This window comes from Schistocerca cancellata, chromosome 12 (assembly GCF_023864275.1).
Source record: "Schistocerca cancellata isolate TAMUIC-IGC-003103 chromosome 12, iqSchCanc2.1, whole genome shotgun sequence".
In the NCBI taxonomy this organism is placed as follows: domain Eukaryota; kingdom Metazoa; phylum Arthropoda; class Insecta; order Orthoptera; family Acrididae; genus Schistocerca; species Schistocerca cancellata.
In genome coordinates, this window is record NC_064637.1 from 86,214,472 (window position 1) to 86,235,052 (window position 20,581).

Here is a 20,581-nt window from a genome sequence, read left to right on the forward strand (position 1 = left end):
GCTCGCCCGCGCCACCTGCGATGATTTAAAATTGTCTCCCGGCGGCAGACCCGGTGCTGCACTCCGCTAAAGGATGCAGCTCTGCCGAGGTACGGAGGAAAGGCAGCGGTGGGTCGGCCAACCGCACCAGTCAAAAATGTTTCGGTGGGGCCATGCACCTCACACAAAAAACATCGTTCGGAAAGTCTGTTGCGGCTGTGTGGCTTACGCTGAGCCAACAAAAGTTACGGGATAGCGATATGCACATATACAGATGGCGGTAACATTGCATATGCAAGGAGTGCAGTGGCATTGGTAATCAGGTAATTCATGTAAAAGGTTTCCCACTTCATTATTGCTGCACCACCGGAATTAACAGACTTTGAACGGGGAACGGCAGCTGGAGCCTGAGGCATGAGGCAGTTCATTTCGGAAATCGTTAGCGTAATGTGTTTTCCGAGATCCACTGGGTGAAGATTGCACCGAGAACACCATATCTCAGACATTACCTCTCACCACGGACAGCTCGTTGGTCTATGGCCTTCACTTAACGACCGAGAGCAGCGGCGATTGCGTAGAATTGTCAGTGCTAACAGACAGGCAACATTACGTGAAATAAACGCATAAATCATTGTGGGACTTACTATGAACTTATCCGTTAGGACAAGGCGGCAGAATTTGGCGTTGTTAGGCTGTGGCAATAGACGACAGACGCGAGAGTCTTTGCTAACAGCACGATGTTGCCTGCAGTGCCTCTCGTGGACTCGCGACTATATCGGTTGGAACCTTGACGGCCATGGCCTGGTAGGTGAAGCCCGATTACAGTTGGCAAGAGCTGATGTTGTTGTTGATGTTGTTGTGGTCTTCAGTCCTGAGACTGCTTTGATGCAGCTCTCCATGCTACTCCATCCTGTGCAAGCTTCTTCAACTCCCAGTACCTACTGCATCCTACATCCTTCTGAATCTGCTTAGTGTATTCATCTCTTGGTCTCCCCCTACGATTTTTACCCTCCACGCTGCCCTCCAATACTAAATTGGTGATCCCTTGATGCCTCGGAACATGTCCTACCAACCGATCCCTTCTTCTGGTCAAGTTGTGCCACAAACTTCTCTTCTCCCCAATCCTATTCAATACTTCCTCATTAGTTACATGATCCACCCATCTAATCTTCACCATTCTTCTGCAGCACCACATTTCGAAAGCTTCTATTCTCTTCTTGTCCAAACAGGGTTCGATAATTGACTGGAAATGGTTATGTTCAGCTAGTTAGAGGCCATTTGCAGCCATTCGTGGATTTTTTCCCCAAACAACAATGGAGGTTTTATGGAGGACAACGCGTTATGTCAGAACATTCTGGACAAGTAGAGCGAATCATTTTGGCACCTAGATCGCCCGACATGAATCCCACAGAACATTTAGGGAATATAATCGATAGATCAGTTCGTGCAGAAAATCTTGCAACGACAACACTTCCGCAATTGTGGACGTCTATGTAGGTAGCATGGCTCAGTACTTCTGCAGGGGACTCCCAACGACATACTGACTCCATGCCACTTCGTGTTGCTGCACAACGCCGAGCGATAGGAGGTCAGATTCAATATTAGGAGGTATTCCATCACCTTTGGCATCCCAGTGTATAGCCGGTGATTTCGTGGTGATCTTACAAACCTTCTCGGATGCTGGAAAAGGGTAAATGTAGTAATTTAAGATACAGAAACCTGGTCTGGAAACGACCGAGTCGGAACTTAGGAGCGAAAATCGTTGTGCTACCTCTTCTACTGCAAGCTGTTTTCTTTCAAAATATTTGGAGGATGTGGTACGAACCAAAACAACAAAAAGTATTGAAGTAAACATGCGCTCTAAAACGCATACCTTAAGAGATGTGAGCACTTGTTCAGTAGAAGAGTTGTGTTTCACAGTGCAAATGCTCATGAACAAATGCTCTTTTTTCAGTGGAAGATATGTGTTTCACTGTTGCGTAGATGTTGTGGTATATAGTCTAGCGAGGTGAAAGGAGATAGTTTCCTCAGTGATTAACCTATTGTATTTCAACTAGCGCCTTGTCCTATCTTCATAGAGGTTGTATTAAGTATCTATCACCTGACGACCTGTGTGGCGCAGTGGTAAAGACTTATATACAGAAACCTTCTGCGTATCAAAATCGCTACAGCATATCCAGACTTCAGCCTTCAGATACAGGCAGAAAACGCGGTGACTTCCGAGTAATTATTATGTTTGAATAAAAGTGTTATTTTATTAGTCTCCTTGAGTGTTTGTTTCACTTACTTATGTACTAAACGCAGCAGTCCTTCCTACATATCGTCCACGTTTCCTGTAGCTACGTTACTTGGCAGTGACGCATCGTGCGTAAGTTACTTTCGTCCTTATGTTTTGTACACCATTTTATGTTACACGCTGATCGTTACATAATCATTAATTATACACGCAAATTTTCCTCGAGAATCAATCTATTACCTAAAACAGCATAAAAATCGCTACACTATGTGATGAGATGACCCTTCACATACTAACAGCAAAACGCGGCGAGAGACTTTAATTTAGAAACAAGTATAGATGTGGCTTCGTTATGAATCTTCCAGAAGACATACGTCAGCGAAGTTACTTCATGTAGAAACAGAAAAACGTATTTTTTTCTCAAATGAGTTCTTGTGTAGGAGGAGATTTCCAGAAGGAAAATTCGTAATTCGAGTTACAATTTAGCTTCGCTCTCTGACAGGCAACTAGCATTGAGATATACGTGGTCAGTCATATTGATAGCAAAAATATTGGCCTATCTTTGACGTAACGCAGTTTCTAGTGATATAGATTATTGTAGCATTTTTCTAACGCCCTTTACAACGTACCTAAATCAGGAAAGATATGAAGAACACAATCGGCAGTAGTATTTACGGGTCCAAAACTTAATGGCACGTGGAACTCCATCCCTAGAACTATGTAAACGGGTTTCTGAAATACTTCTTCCATAACAACGGTGTGGCCGCGCGGGATAGCCGTGCGGTCTTAGGGGTCTTGTCACGGTGCGTGCGGCTCCCCTCTTCGGAGGTTCGAGTCCTCCCTCGGGCATGGGTGTGTGTGTGTGTGTGTGTGTGTGTTGTCCTTAGAGTTAGTTTAAGTTAGATTAAGTAGTGCTTAAGCCTAGGGACCAATGACCTCAGCAGTTTGGTCCCGTAGTCCTTACCACATTTCTTTTCCTAACAACGGTGTACTGACATTTTAAACTAAACTGCATTGTATAATAGGTTGCTGGCTGCATACAGGACTGAATATTGAGCTTTAATCGAGCCACTGTGAAATGTTTGTGGGTTCACACACTAGACTTGGTGGGATGCGAATTTGCATAAAGGGCTGTTAGTAGGGAAAGACCTACTCCGTATCTCGTAGCGAGCAAGCATTGGAGTGAAAGAACGCACAAATATTTTGTATTAGTTGACAAGTTCTCCAGCCTTGAGGTGCGCTTCGTGCACAAACTTTCTGCAGACATATTTTTTTTTTTTTTGTGGTGTGGTCCCCTGGTGGTGCAAGATACGGATCACAAATGAACCAGTTTCCTTGATCATGTTCAAAAAACTGGATAGTGACTCACACAGCACGCGCGCGCGCGCGCTCGTGTGTGTGTGTGTGTGTGTGTGTGTGTGTGTGTGTGTGTGTGTGTGTCCGCGCGCGCGCGCACGCGAGCTAGGATGCCATACTAGCTCTCGTATGAACTCCCTGGCAGAAAGTGCAAAAATGTTGCTATCTTAAATGAAGTTGCTTTGAGGCTGGAAGACTGGCGCACCGCAAAGTGTGATTTCTTTTCTGCTTTATTTGTCTCGCTTTAATCGCAGCATTAGCTATTAAGGGATCCTGAGTGTATACTCTCAATACATGTTACTCTACTTTATGTTTCTCCCTAGATTGGATGAGCCCATTCGACCGCGTTGTCTGTGGTGAGTACAAAATTTTAATTACTTTCACTATTTCTTTCTCTTGAGAATCTACTTTCTTGCATTGTTGCTTTATCTTCGTGAACTTCCAACTTCTCTCTGTCCAGTGCATGTGGAGAGAGAATTGTTCTGCGCTTTAAAACTGTAGTATTTCTTTCAACTGTTCTAATTATTTAGTATTATTAACACACTGATTTTCTGTTCATCTCTGTAACAATAGCATTATCTCCATAATTTTTTTATTCTCCTATATGCATGATACACTCCGTAGCAATACGTAGCTGCAAAATTTTGGATGAGAAAAAAGGAAGAAAATAGAAACAGAGGACTGGAAAGAATATAAGTAATAACTGTTTAATTAGTCTCGCTTTATTGGAGCCATCTGACACAAGTATTCTTGTTTGCATGCAGAAAATGTTGTGAGACTTACTCGGTTCCATAATACGAGCAACTGATAATGCAGAGATCACATTGTTATTCAGGGGTGGCTTCTGTCATACAAAAAACTCATTCTTCACGGTAAAGCATGTTTGTCTTCGTTTTAAAATAGGTAATGGGTCACCTAGGTATTGTACTGAACAAGTACCTCGTTGTGTGTCGGGTACAAGTACGCCTATTGTTTGTGTAGGCCAAGCTTGAGAACAGATTCGCACGTAGGTGTTCCGTTTCGCTGTCTTACCTACAAATTCGCACCTAGTCAAACGTAAACTGTTGTTCAGTATTTTTTAAAGTGGTAGTGTAATGTCATCACGATGACATGGATAGTTATTTACTGAGTTCTTACGTGTATCATTGAATATAATCTAGTACAGACTTGCTAACATTCCTACGAACTATGCAAGAAAGTATGTGGAATCAGAGGTTGCGGACACTAAGTTACCTTGACGCTTCTCCTGTGTAACTGCGACTTGTCTAAAAAGTAATATCGCAAGGAGATATTTTCTAGGATTAGAGGTATGTTTTATAACCGCTCCAAATAAAAACTAACAGAAAAAAAACTCGCTAGAAAACTGATGAGACATTTCTAATGACGAAACTTTATTAAATAGTTTCTGCTAAATGCACTGGAAGAAGCCTTTGGAGAAGAAAATGTGGACAGGTTTATACACGACTGTTCGGTTGGTGAAGGGCTCCTTAAGGGCTAATTGGAAGTCAGTATCCTCGAATTAATAAGTCTATTCTTTTTAACCGTTGGTGACATTCGCTTTCCCTTTGCTGCCTGCAGTACATCCTGACAATTGTTCAGACTGGAATACTTGTAATCTGAAATAAAATGAGAAGCAGCAGTGACAATTGCTATACTCGCTAAATGAGAAGATGGAGATGTAATTCGCTTTAGGAACAAGTAACCCAAACTGCTGCTGAATTCAGTCGAAATTACGTTTCTACCTATCGTCGAAAGACAGCAAACTATAGTCATGAATTTCAGGCGAGGAAAAGCGGCAACCCCGATGAAAGGCAGAGCAGTGGCCATTCGTAGATACTAAGTTATCACCCACAACACAGAGGAAAAGATTCGAGCATCAAGCACATTACATCAGCAGTGATATGCACTGTCAGATGTTCTAAAACGACGTGTGAGGCATTTCAAAAGAAAAAGCAAGGAATGGGTCTCTCATTGCCAAGTAATTCTCATTTTTCATATTTTCAATTAAAATTAAATTATTTTATTAATATCCTGAGTTAAGATACATCTTAGTGATAAAGGTCAAGAACGAAAACATCCGCCGAACTTTTCGTTTGCTTGTCTTGTTCGATAGTGGAAGTAAAATTTCTGGATTGAGTCCACGATCACCATTAACTTTTACGAAGAATACTGTCTAGATTGCTTAGTTATCTTTTTTATGTATTAGATTATTTAATAACACGTATCGCTTACTGCCACCAGCAGCCCCGCTCATTACTTGTGAAGCAGAGCGCAGTAACAGTGCATGTTAACACTGGACCCTGTTTCAGAACTTCCGCCCTCCATCCGGTGATCAGACGTGAAAACAGTGGGGCTGCTAAACTGTCTTTTCCATGACCTTCTTTGACATCTTAAAGGGGTCGGCAATTTTTGCGGTACAGGGTGACCGGATGCTCTTTCTGCCCCTAGGACGGAATCTGCCAATCCCATCTATCTGTGTCTAGCGTTATCGTATGTGAAAGTGCAAGAGGTTTTTCGATACGTCTACGAATCATGTAACTGAGATGGGACTTGGGTATCACACCGGTAGGTGGGAAACCGCCTAAAAACGACGTCCAGGATGGCCGGCCCCGTCCTTAACCTTTTGGACGGATTCGATCCGTGGCCAGCGCCTCTCCCCGAACCCCAGAAGTGGCGTGCTAACGTGCATGGCTACCCGGGTGGGACGAAAGTGCTAAAGGGTAACTAAATAAATTTGTATATATGCAGACTGAAGCGATGAATGAAAATTTGTACCAAGGGCAGGATTCGAACCCAGACCGGATGCGCTAGTACGTCATCCTGACACAGTGCCTGCGCCCAACTGCAAGGACAACACTAGCACGCCTCCCTCTTCCAATCCAAATTCCCCTTTACGCCTCAGCTCATTTGCTATTCTCCTTAAACTCGAACCGCATTGCAGGGCTCGCCAACTGTATGTCAGCATCTAAAAAATTGGAAATCCAACGTGAAACCCAGGCATAGGTTCAAAAATGGTTCAAATGGCTCTGAGCACTATGGGACTTAACATCTATGCTCATCAGTGCCCTAGAACTTAGAACTACTTGAACCTAACTAACCTAAGGACGTCACACAACACCCAGTCATCACGAGGCAGAGAAAATCCCTGACCCCGCCGGGAATCGAACCCGGGAACCCGGGCGCGGGAAGCGAGAACGCTACCGCACGACCACGAGCTGCGGACCCTAGGCATAGGTGCTTTTATTTAATGAACTATATATGACTCCAGAGATCTTTTCAAGTTTCAAACATATTTTAGAGTTTAGGGGAAATGCGAATGGGTTGAGGCGCGAATGAGAATTTGGATTGAGGAGGGAGGCGCTCCAGGGTAGTCCGTGCAGTTGTGCGAAGCTGCTGTGGCAGGGTGGCGTAGTGGTTAGCGCATCTCCCTACTGAGCAGGAGACCTGGGTTCAAATCTCGACCTTCGTAAAAATTTTCATTTGTGGCTTCAGTCTGCGTATACACGTCACAGATGTTCGAGACTTTGAACAGTTCATTTACAATATATTTCATAACCTGAACAGTGACTTGTTGCTACAAATTCTGCTGAAGTATGACAAACCATTACCAGTGCTGGATGATGGCACGGTTATGTTTTGTCACCACTCATAGTTGTGAAGTGCTTTTTATGATGTTGTCAAATGAAAATCAAGTGTTATCAATAATACGCGACACAATGACGGTATCATACACACAGGGGCTATTTGTCACCTCATGACGTCACACAATTTCACTCGGCGTACAATGTCATACGCAGCAGTTTTACGCTTCGTCGTGTTTTGTTCACCCGTGAAATAGTAGACAAATGTTATTTACACTACAATAATCGCTACACTTTTCAAGAGCGTTGTTTCCACACGCTTAGCGAATAGCCTCGTTTCCGGTGCAAACATTGCTCGGTCCGAAATGTTTTGTCACGAAAATGGCCGACGTTGCGCGTCACGTTTAGTGTAAACAGGGGCGCCGAATGGGCCCCGAAACTTATTAAATTCAACTGCGATTACGGTTCGGCGTTATCACGGCGTTTCATAAGCTCTAATTTGCAACGCAAATCGCGCGCCGGCGCAGTCAGAATTTTAGGGTCGCCCCGCGGGCCCGACGCCTAAATATGGCGCTTTTCCACGCAATTACCCGAGCCCGGGCTAATCCGCGTTTACTGTGGCGTCTCGCGCGATTTTACTGGCCCGGCGCCGCAGGGCTACGGATCCGGCCAACAGCGCGCAGTTAACGGGTTACCGGGGTGGGAGAGGGCGCGGGCGGTTGCGTTCGATTGGAAGCCGGGGATATATGCAGATAGCGAACGGTTCCCGCTACATTATTGCCGATCGCGATGTTGTGCGATGGGATCGCATCGGTTACGGGATCAGCTAAAAAAAGATAAAAAAAAAAAAGAAACGAGAGCGGTGGGCTTGGAGGATTTTACGAGCGGCAGTCATCGTCTGACAGCTACACAGCGCCCGTCCATGTCGGCCATTATTATATTTTAATCTGTCCGCCAGTTTTTACTGCTCTGCTCCGTCACAATAATTCTCTCTCTTTCTCTGCGCTCATCTTTTGCTATCAGCAGTAACAGGAAAAAAAACATCGAAAGAAAAGAAAAATCTCGAACAACCTTCATATCTTCACGCGCTTACACACACACACACACACACACACACACACACACAAAAGTTGCTTGTTGTATTTTGTGAACCAGTTCCGTAGTCTGTAGACTACTGTCAAGTACGTGTACTAAGGCACAGCCATGTATTAGTCTTTTTCCGCGCTCATTTGCAAATTTAAATGTCTCTATACTCACTATTATTACTCTAAATTTGTCATCTCTTTGATACTTGTCATCTGGGTCTTCAAAATACACTGTCTGATCAAAAGTACCCGACACCTATAAGCGAACGTCAAAATATACTACTGGCCATTAAAATTGCTACACCAAGAAGAAATGCAGCTTATAAACGGGTATTCATTTGACAAATATATTATACTAGAACTGACATGTGATTACATTTTAACGCAATTTGGGTGCATATATCCTGAGAAATCAGTACCCAAAACAACCACCTCTGGCCGTAATAACGGCCTTGATACGCCTGGGCAATGAGTCAAACAGAGCTTGGATGGCGTGTACAGGTACAGCTGGCCATGGAGTTTCAACACGATACCACAGTTAATCAAGAGTAGGGACTGGCATATTGTGACGAGCCAGTTGCTCGGCCACCATTGACCAGACGTTTTCAGTTGGTGAGAGATCTGGAGAATGTTCTGACCAGGGCCTCAGTCGAACATTTTCTGTATCCAGAAAGGCCCGTACAGGACCTGCAACATGCGGTCGTGCATTATCCTGCTGAAATGTAGGGTTTCGCAGGGATCGAATGAAGGATAGATCCACGGGTCGTAGGACATCTGAAATATAACGTCCACTGTTCAAAGTGCCGTCAATGCGAACAGGAGGTGACCGAGACGTGTAACCAATGACACCCCATACCATCACGCCGGGTGATACGCCAGTATGGTGGTGACGAATACACGCCTCCAATGTGCGTTCATCGCGATGTCGCCAAACACGGATGCGATCATCATGATGCTGTAAACAGAACCGAGATTCATCCGAAAAAATCCGAAAAAATGAAGTTTTGCCATTCGGGCACCCAGGTTCGTCGTTGAGTACACCATCGCAGGCGCTCCTGTCTGTGATGCAGCGTCAAGGGTAACCGCAGCCAGGGACTCCGAGCTGATTGTCCATGCTGCTGCAAACGTCGTCGAACTGTTCGTGCAGATGGTTGTTGTCTTGCTAACGTCCCCATCTGTTGACTCAGGAATCGAGACGTGGCTGCACGATCCGTTACAGCCAAGTGCATAAGATGCCTGTCATCTCGACTGCTAGTGATACGAGGCCGTTGGGATCCACCACGGCATTCCGTATTACCCTGCTGAACCCACCGGTTCCATATTTTGCTAACAGTCATTGGATCTCGACCAACGCGAGCAGCAACATCGCGATACGATAAACCGCAATCGCGATAGGCTACAATCGGACCTTTATCAAAGTCGGAAACGTGATGGTACGCATTTCTCCTCCTTACACGAGGCATCACAACGTTTCACCAGGCACCGCCGGTCAACTGCTGTTTGTGTATGACAAATCAGTTGGAAACTATCCTAGTGTCAGCACGTTGTAGGTGTCGCCACCGGCGCCAACCTTGTGTGAATGCTCGGAATAGCTAATCATTTGCTTATCACAGCATCTTCTTCCTATCGGTTAAATTTCGCGTGTGTTGCACGTTATCTTCGTGGTGTAGAATTTTTAATGGGCAGTTGTGTAGATAGTTTCCTTCCTTCACCTTTATGACCCACAAACACATCATCATCATAATCATTATCACGTTTATGACGGCTTGAAATCTGCTGGTTGAACGCTCAATGAGTTTTCTAAATGTGTGTGGGGGAATGCCAGCCCATTCCTCCTCAAGAACCGAAACCAGAGAAGGCAGTGATGGCAGTGACTTTATTTATTGATAAAATAGTTTAATAAACAAACAGGGAGTGATGTTCGACGTTGGGGTCTGAAGTGAAGTCGACCTTCTAACTCATCCCAAAGGTATTCACGACTGTGGGCAGGCCACATCATTTCAGTGATATTATTCTCCACAGAACTTCGCCCCAGCTGCGTTAAGACGGGGTACATGGTCAGGCTGATACAGTCATCTTCTCCAAACTGTTGCTCTACTGTCTGCAGTACAAAATTCTGTTAAATGTGTTGACCACATCCTAACCACGAGAAACATCCCAATTACATAACACCATCTTCTCTGTGCTTCACTGTTGCTAATCGGACCACCATTTACGACTCTTACTGCCAAAATCGATATGACAAAGCCAATACCGCAGAGAGACGGGAAAAGGCAAAAGGAAAAGAATAGAAATGTTCTCTGTCAGGCGATGGTTCTCACCACGCAAGTATTTCCAAGTTTTTTTCTCTCTTGTTTCCTTCCACTTGCTGCGTGTTGAATTCGTAGAAACTATCACAAGCTAATGGTAACGAACTGGCCATTATGTTATTCTGTCGCGTTCGTTTCGAAACGCATCGATATAAATCAGATCTTAGACTTTCTGTTATCGCATCCGGTTCTCTTAGGGAAGAATGAAAGACGATATTACGACTCCATATGTACACTCCTGGAAATTGAAATAAGAACACCGTGAATTCATTGTCCCAGGAAGGGGAAACTTTATTGACACATTCCTGGGGTCAGATACATCACATGATCACACTGACAGAACCACAGGCACATAGACACAGGCAACAGAGCATGCACAATGTCGGTACTAGTACAGTGTATATCCACCTTTCGCAGCAATGCAGGCTGCTATTCTCCCATGGAGACGATCGTAGAGATGCTGGATGTAGTCCTGTGGAACGGCTTGCCATGCCATTTCCACCTGGCGCCTCAGTTGGACCAGCGTTCGTGCTGGACGTGCAGACCGCGTGAGACGACGCTTCATCCAGTCCCAAACATGCTCAATGGGGGACAGATCCGGAGATCTTGCTGGCCAGGGTAGTTGACTTACACCTTCTAGAGCACGTTGGGTGGCACGGGATACATGCGGACGTGCATTGTCCTGTTGGAACAGCAAGTTCCCTTGCCGGTCTAGGAATGGTAGAACGATGGGTTCGATGACGGTTTGGATGTACCGTGCACTATTCAGTGTCCCCTCGACGATCACCAGTGGTGTACGGCCAGTGTAGGAGATCGCTCCCCACACCATGATGCCGGGTGTTGGCCCTGTGTGCCTCGGTCGTATGCAGTCCTGATTGTGGCGCTCACCTGCACGGCGCCAAACACGCATAAGACCATCATTGGCACCAAGGCAGAAACGACTCTCATCGCTGAAGACGACACGTCTCCATTCGTCCCTCCATTCACGCCTGTCGCGACACCACTGGAGGCGGGCTGCACGATGTTGGGGCGTGAGCGGAAGACGGCCTAACGGTGTGCGGGACCGTAGCCCAGCTTCATGGAGAAGGTTGCGAATGGTCCTCGCCGATACCACAGGAGCAACAGTGTCCCTAATTTGCTGGGAAGTGGCGGTGCGGTCCCCTACGGCACTGCGTAGGATCCTACGGTCTTGGCGTGCATCCGTGCGTCGCTGCGGTCCGGTCCCAGGTCGACGGGCACGTGCACCTTCCACCGACCACTGGCGACAACATCGATGTACTGTGGAGACCTCACGCCCCACGTGTTGAGCAATTCGGCGGTACGTCCACCCGGCCTCCCGCATGCCCAATATACGCCCTCGCTCAAAGTCCGTCAACTGCACATACGGTTCACGTACACGCTGTCGCGGCATGCTACCAGTGTTAAAGACTGCGATGGAGCTCCGTATGCCACGGCAAACTGGCTGACACTGACGGCGGCGGTGCACAAATGCTGCGCAGCTAGCGCCATTCGACGGCCAACACCGCGGTTCCTGGTGTGTCCGCTGTGCCGTGCGTGTGATCATTGCTTGTACAGCCCTCTCGCAGTGTCCGGAGCAAGTATGGTGGGTCTGACACACCGGTGTCAATGTGTTCTTTTTTCCATTTCCAGGAGTGTATATGCTTTATCGACAGCATTAGTCTGATAAACAAGTGTCGAATGTTTTGAGAAGCAGTAGCACTCATCGAAACAAGGAGAACAAGGCGCATACTTCCTGAGGTATGAGCACCTTTTGCTACGGGGGACTGAGAGGCGTCTGGTTGTGAATATGAGAATAGTCGTTGAGGCTCGTTCAACAGAGTCAACAGTATGTATAATGTCTTTTTGTATAACAGCGCTCTAGGTACATATTATTCTTGAGGGTTGGGTGATCTGTAGTCAGCTGCGTGATGCGACTTGTTCTATAGTTTTTCGTCAACTAAATGTACAGTACTCTCTTCCATCTCAGGCTTGTAGCCTAATAGAGTTTTTCAGCATTTTCCATTTCGGAGTGCTAGGTAACCTGAGTCTATAAGAAGCTGGGGAAGCTTGCCAAATAGCTTAACAGGTGATACTTTTTGTTTACTATTAGGTTCCCACTTCATATCATAATTCCGACACAGACGGGAAAGAACCTGGAAGAGCAGTTAAATGAAATGGAGAATGTCTCTAAAAGAAATTATAAGGCGAATATCAGGACAAGGTAATGGAATGTAATCGAACTAAATGAGATGGTTCTGATGTAATTAGACTGAGAAAAGAGAGACTGAGAGCTGTCGACAGTTTCGCTAATTGGGCAGCAAAAGAACTGACGACGGCTGAAGTAGAGAGAATATAAAATACAAACCGGCACTGGTAAGAAAGGTGGTACTGAAAAAGAGAAATTTGTTCGCACCTTTAAGTAGACATACATACTAAATAATAATCGCTTGGCTGCTGTTAAAAATAATTTATTTTACGACAGGTTTCATAGCTTTGAAACATCATCATCAAGATAGATCTGTTACATAAGAAAAAGTGTTCGCTACAATTGTAGTCCATTAAGGTAACAATCAACAGTGAGAAAGAGAGCAAAATACTTACATGTTAAATCATGACACTGAACTTGCGACATGGAAGTGAACCGAAAATGCCTTGTCTATGAATAAACGACGCAGTTAGCGATTGATAAATGGAGCAGGAAGCATGGATCCACAATTCCCAAGCGTGCCCAAAGTTTTTAAAAACTATAATAATAATAATCAAGAAAAATCTGCCCAAAAATCTGCTTACGTCACGAATCTCTATTGCGTAATTTACTCATAGACAAGGAATGTTCGGTCCGCCCATGTCGCAAGTTTGTCACGATTTAATATGTAAGTAATCTGCTCTGTTTCTCTGTATTGATTGTAACTATGACAGACCACAGTTGTAGCGAACACTTTCGTATTTTAACAGATCTAACAGTATAATTTGGCTTCTTTCAAAGCTAAGGAATCGGCCATTAAAAATATTATGTACAATAACAGCAGACAAGCTGGTTTTATTTAAGATGCCTGTATATGGCTGCTGTTCTCACGCGTACAGAATTGTGTGTAATAAATTTAAGTGTCTGGAAGCATTTTGTGAAGGTATGTGTTTCAATTGTAGTCTTGTACAAAAGTGAAACGTAGACGACGAGCATTTCAGACAAGACGAAAAAAGCTTTCGAACCGTCGTTCTGGGGAAGAATGTTGTATACTTAGATGGGCAGTTAAAATGACTCATGAGGAGGTACTGAATAGAACAGGAAAAATAAATTCGTGAAAGGACCTGAGTAAAAGATGGGATCGATTGATAGGACACTTCCTAATAAAACTTCAGTTTGGTAATGAAAGGAGTTGTGTGGGGTAAAAGCTGTAGAGGGACACCAATGTTTGACTGGCTCAAGTAGATGTAGTTACGCAGAGATGAAGACGTTTCCACAGGACAGGCAGGCGTTGAGAGCTGCATCATAACACGCTTCGGACTGAAAACCACAACAACACACTTCCGTTGCTAACAAGTGGTTCAAAAGAGAAAGGAAAACGTGCTGATCCATTCGTACGTGCAAACAGCACGATAACAGGCAGTAAACACAAAAGAGGAATTTGTGTAAGTAGTAAGACTCCAAGATATGTACCCAGAGTTTCAAGTAATTTAGCATACAATAACACGACTGAAACTACGAGCAGAGCACAGCGGAACTCGAACGACGCACCTACAGAAGATAGCTAAGGCTCAGACCAGCAGGTACCTAGAGAAAGCAAATCATTCTGTTGACCCTGCTGAAGGAGCGACAATGCAGGGACTGTCGTCATATCCGCAATAAGGGGAACCAACCCGCATTTGCCGAGGCAGATGGAAAACCGCCTAAAAGCCATCCACAGACTGGCCATCTCGCCGGCCCTCGACACAAATCCGCCGGGCGGATTCGTGCCGGAGACCGGCGTTCCTGCCCCCTGGAGCCCCATACTATGAAAAAGTGTTCATACTTCAGATGGTATACGATCCGGACTTGTTTTTCTTGCTTCGATGGATACTACCACCTCTCAAAGTATTCGACCCAACTTTAGCACCCTGTTCTGCATATGCCTGACTGCTGTGTGGGACGAGACAGAACGTTGAGACTAATATGGAGGCGGAAGGTAATGAGAAGACGAAGGTAATGAGAAGTAGTAGAAATGAGAACAGCGAGAAACTTAACATCAGGATTGATGGTCACGAAGTCATTGAAGTTAAGGAATTCTGCTACCTAGGCAGTAAAATAACCAATGACGGACGGAGCAAGGAGGACATCAAAAGTAGACTCGCTATGGCAAAAAAGGCATTTCTGGCCAAGAGAAGTCTACTAATATCAAATACCGGCCTTAATTTGAGGAAGAAATTTCTGAGGATGTACGTCTGGAGTACAACATTGGATGGTAATGAAGCATGGACTGTGGGAAAACAGGAACAGAAGAGAATCGAAGCATTTGAGATGTGGTGCTATAGACGATTGTTGAAAATTAGGTGGACTGATAAGGTAAGGAATGAGGAGGTTCTACGCAGAATCGGAGAGGACAGGAATATGTGGAAAACACTGATAAGGAGAAGGGACATGAGGGAAGACATGAGGGAATGACTTCCATGGTACTAGAGGGAGCGGTAGAGGGCAAAAACTGTAGAGGAAGACAGAGATTGGAATACGTCAAGCAAATAATTGAGGACGTAGGTTGCAACTGCTACTCTGAGATGAAGAGGTTAGCACAGGAAAGGAATTCGTGGCAGGCCGCATCAAACCAGTCAGTAGACTGATGACAAAAAAAAATGGAGGCGTACAGCTGAACGATCTTTCTGTGCACTTTATCACGTCTCCTGACAAATGATGAAAGTTTCTGTTCCTTATCTATTGGCTCCACCATCGTCGACAGCTACCAGTCGATACTCTCCAGTAGCCAGCCTGTGGCAGATAAACATCGTTCTCATTCAACGCCGCCCCTTATTGTGTTCGCTGTGTATGGAATTATCGCCACACTAGTACTTAATTGGTACATTCCGAACAGCTCACATAAGTAGTTATGTCATGTGGCTACTGAACTGAACATTTGTTGCTAGATTCGAGGAGTGAGCAAGAAGTACAGTGAATGGAAATGAGAAGGGAGACTTCAGTTTGCTTAGCACTATGATGATTTTTTTATTCATTTAACCCGATCACTTTAGAGCCTTCTCTTACACCACACCTGGGTTTCACATACACAGTATCTTTTTTTACGTTACAGTTACTTAAGAAGTAACAATGATTGTAATAAGACGTATAGTAATAAAATGAATTGAGTGTCTGTAGAGAGAAAGTGAAAAAATAATACTGCCTAAGAGCTAATGAAGTTACTACTGGCAGCGCTTCTCTACTGCTGCTTCCAATAATAATGATGATAATAATAACAATAGTGACAGTAATAACAGTAATGGCAATAATAGCAATAATAATAATAATAGATATAAAAAGAAATTATAGGTGTACAGAATTTATATTTTCTGCTATAGCGTGTTGAAGTGAAGGGAAATTTAAGGAGACTGAATCTCACCACCGTACGGCATCCTCCATACAGTCCAGATTTAGCACCGTCTGACTTCCATCTGTTCCCGATAATGAAAGACGATCTGCGGGGACATCATTATGCTTCTGATGAAGCCGTTGAGAGAACTGTGAGACTGTGGCTGCGGAAACAAAATGTCGACTTCTTCCGTGACGGCTTCCGAAAACTTGTTTATCGTTGGCAGAAATGTATGCAATTGGCTGGTGATTATATGGAAAAGTGAATGTTGGTAATTAAAGATCACATTCTGAGGATTATTTCTGCGTCTGATTTATTAAAATATTCCCATCCAATCTCAATTAACGAAGGTGTAGGCATTACTTTTCATTAAACCGTCGTAAGATAGCAAAGAGTAAATGAAATGGAAAGAGAGAAAAAAAAAAGTTAACCACCACGCAGGTCACTTCGAAGTATGACCTGACCGCTATCTTGAATGTAATGAAGACAGCGCAACGCTCATGTGTCTCTTACGGTGCATGGCGGACTACAGATGTGGAGGCTGAGCGTCAAAGGTATAGGGCCTGTTTAGTTACACGTCCATTTCCGCATCTCGGACGACTCGTAAAAGAGACGAAGACAGGGGCAGAGAAGTAAACAATGCGTGACGGCGAGAAGCCAAGAGCGCGCGGGAAGGTAGGAAACGGGGAAGTAGTGATGAAGACAAACGAGCAGGAAAGACACAAATCTACTTCAGTTTGTTTCCAGAGCGGTAAAGGGCTGGTTGGCGCGCGAGTGTGGAAAACAAGGAAGAGTGTGGAGCGCGCGCACGTGTGTGTGTGTGTGTGTGTGTGTGTGTGTGTGTGAGTTTGTGTGTGCGCGTTTGTCAGAGAGAGAGAGAGAGAGACTGCAAGTGGAAAAGAGAGATAAACTACAGCCCATGAATGGGTGTAGGGTGCCGTTGTGTTTGATCGCCGTATTTTACGATCCATTTCGCATCCAATTTCATTTGATTCGAACCCGTTCGCCAATATGGCCCAGTTCCACCGTACGTAACCAGATTACGCGGGCGACTGAGGTTTTAACGTCCGTCTAAACGATAACTCTTGCCCTTTGCCTATCTGACTGCTCGGAAAACGATGAGCTTTCTGTTCCTTCGCCTGTGGGGGCAGCCGAAACGATGCTTACAATACCAAAAGTGTGTAATATATCCTGAACGACTAAACAACCAATAGTTGGTTTATGATTTCTATTGTAACTGTTCTATATGATACGTATTGCGACACTTCAGAAAGAGTCCACAACCGACATTATCAAGTAGTGAACACTTTTAAATTAAAGGATGGTTCAGTCCTAAGAATAGATATCATCCAAGAATTTTCTCATTGCTGTGGATACTATTCCAACTAATATCTTGTATAATATACACTGACCAGAAGTGAAGCATATTGTTGCGAATACTCGTTAGCATCATTTTTTTCACTTTTCCCGTTGACAGGGGAATCTTTAACCAGTATTCAGTAAACAGGCGAAGGGAAAGTAAATTTTGATTAGTTTTTATTACGTAAGAGATTAATCTACAGATGACAATTTTCCGTCTTCTACCAAGTACACTTTTGTCAGAATGTGACTCCGTTATAAACTAGAAAATCAGCAAAGTACCCGTAATTAGCATGAAAAATAATTTAATTTGCCAATATGTATTAATTTTCTACTGAAATGCAAATTTGAAGACGACTTCTTTTTGCATTGGCATTGTGTGTTGAGTCTGGAACCGCGCGACCGCTACGGTCGCAGGTTCGAATCCTGCCTCGGGCATGGATGTGTGTGTGATGTCCTTAGGTTAGTTAGGTTTAAGTAGTTCTAAGTTCTAGGGGACTGATGACCGCAGAAGTTAAGTCCCATAGTGCTCAGAGCCATTTGAACCACTGTGTGTCCACTAGCTTATGCAAGAGGAGAAAATAAGTTACTCATTAGCCTGAGGTGACAAAGGTCTTCAGATACCTCCTACTACCGTGCCGGACCTCCTTTTTTCCCGGCGTAGCGCAGCAACTGGACGTGGCATCGACTCAACAAGTCGCTAGAAGTCTCCTGCCGAAATATCCAGCCATGCTGCCTCTGGAATCGTCCTTAATTGCGAAAGTGTTGACGGTGCCGAATGTTGTGCACGAACTGATCACTCGATCATGCCCCATAAATGTTAAGTGGGATTTATGGAGGGCGAACTGGTTGGCCACATCATTCGCTTGAATTGTCCAGAGTGTCCATCAAACCAGTCGCGAACAATTGTGACACAGTGATGTAGCGCATTGTCATCCATAAAATTTCCATCGTTGTTTGGAAACACGAAGGTCATGAATGGCTGCCAATAACTCCCAAGTGGCAGAACATAACCACTTTAAATCGATAATCGGTTCAATTGGGCCAGAGGACTCCGTCCATTCCTTGTAAACGCAGCCCACACCATTATGCAGCCACCATCAGCTTGCACAGTCCGTTGATGACAACCTGCGTCCATGGCTTCGGGGGTTCCACACTCGAACCCCGAAGCTGCAGATGCCGCGGCCAAGGCTGCGGTCCTCCAGCCTCGGACAGCTTCTTGTTGTGTCCCTTCGTCAGATTGTAGCAGGGTCATTTGTCGGCGCATTTTATCGCTGTGGCATGCCGATTGGGCTGCACTTACAGACAACAAGCTTCGGGCCTTGAAACCTCTTCCCGTGGCTTGGACGTCCTCCTCACGCCCTTCTCGGCGGGAGGAGGTAGTTTTGGCCCGGTTAAGAATTGGACACTGCCGGTTCAGCCATGGCCATCTGCTGACGGCTGCGCCGGCGCCGTTTTGTCCATGTGGGAAATTGCTGACGGTCCGCCACATTTTAACGTCCTGTCCGGATTTTAACACACTGCGTCTTGATCTTGGCCTGCCATGTACTCTAGAAGCCATTTTAGCGGATGACCCACGAGCAGCTGCTCGCGTTCTTCATTTTATCAATTTGACAACCCTCTCTAAGGACATTTGATTATGCTGTTTTCTTTTTTTAATACTATGCCTGTCTGTCTTTTATCGTGTTTTCCGTTTCATTGCTGTTTTAAACTTGTGACTCGCGGTGCATTCCTAACGTAGTCTGGGCGCTAATGACCGTTGACGTTGTGCGCCCTAAAACCACAAAAAAAAAAAAAAAACACTCGAACCGTACCGTCAGCTCTTACCAACTGAAATCGGGACCCATCTGACCAGCCCACAGTTTCCAGTCGTCTAGGGCCCAACCGATTGGATCACGAGCCAAGAAGAGGCGCTGCAGGCGATGTCGTGCTGTTAGCAAAGACACTCGAGTCAGTCGCCTACCGCCATAGCCCATTAACGTCAAATATCAAACAAATGCTTTAAATGGCTCTGAGCGCTATGGGACTTAACATCTGAGGTCATCAGCCCCTGCAACGTAGAACTACTAAACCTAAGTAACCCAAGGACACCACTCACATCCATGCCCGAGGCAGGATTCGAACCTACGACCATAGCAGTCGCGCGGTTCCAGGCTGAAGCGCCTAGAACCGCTCGGCCACTCCGGCCGGCCGTCAAATATCGCCGAACTGTCCAAATTGATACGTTCGTCGTACATTTCACATTCCTTCCTGCAGTTATTACACGCAGTATTGCTTGTCTGTTAGCACTGACTGCTACACGCAAACGCCGCTACTCTCGCTCGTTAAGAGAAGGCCGTCGGCTACTGAGTTCTCCGTGGTGAGAGGTAGTACCGGAAGTGGGGTTTTCTCGGCATACGCTGTGGATCTCGGAAAACAGAATTTGAAACGTCCCCTTAAAAAAAAAAATTATAAAGGACTGTGCTTAAACTGACACACACTATTTTTTTTAGCGCAACGCAATCTGACTATCAAAAATCCCTACAAAAGAATGGCCCAGACAAACATTAACCTATATCTTTCACAAATCACTTACCTCACAAAAATCTTCATTACTCGAACTACTGCAATACAGCGAGCGCCACTACTGCCAGCTAAATAAAAGATTCAAACTACTGAAGGCACTAACTGCTGATACGCCTAGTTAGCAAATGAAAGATTTTAATAGAGAACAAACAATGTATTTACCTTAATAGTGTTGAAAAATCATAATATACATAGCCGTTCATGACATCCAGTCTTACAAATTTCAAAACGCCGCCATTTCTCTCCCCACATTCACCACTGCTGGCGGCTCCACTCCAACTGCGCAACGCTACGCGCTGTTAACAGCCAACTGCCCAACACTACAATAGCAAATTCCAACAATGCCACCCAGCCACAGAGGGCAACGTGTCGGTGGCGTTACCAATATAAGAACCTAAACAGCCTACTTACAAACTCTCTAACCATTTCCGAAACGGAATGTCGCATGCGTCTAGTTCAAACAACTATTCCGCGTTCATATTCCGCTAATTCCCATCGTGCGGCCACAATCACGTCGGAAACCTTTTTACATGAATCACCTCAGTACAAATGACAGCTC

At 45.0% G+C, this 20,581-nt stretch overlaps 1 protein-coding gene across 1 annotated transcript in view; it reads left to right on the forward strand.

Moving 5' to 3' along the window:
- LOC126109477 (homeobox protein abdominal-A homolog) overlaps positions 1-20,581 on the forward strand; it is a gene marked incomplete at its 3' end in the record, with an annotated part of 390,791 nt that overhangs the window by 80,612 nt on the left and 289,598 nt on the right. Inside the window, exon 3 of the mRNA XM_049914504.1 lies at positions 3,895-3,927. Coding sequence (XP_049770461.1) covers positions 3,895-3,927 — 33 coding nt within the window. The remainder of the gene's footprint in view (positions 1-3,894; positions 3,928-20,581) is intronic.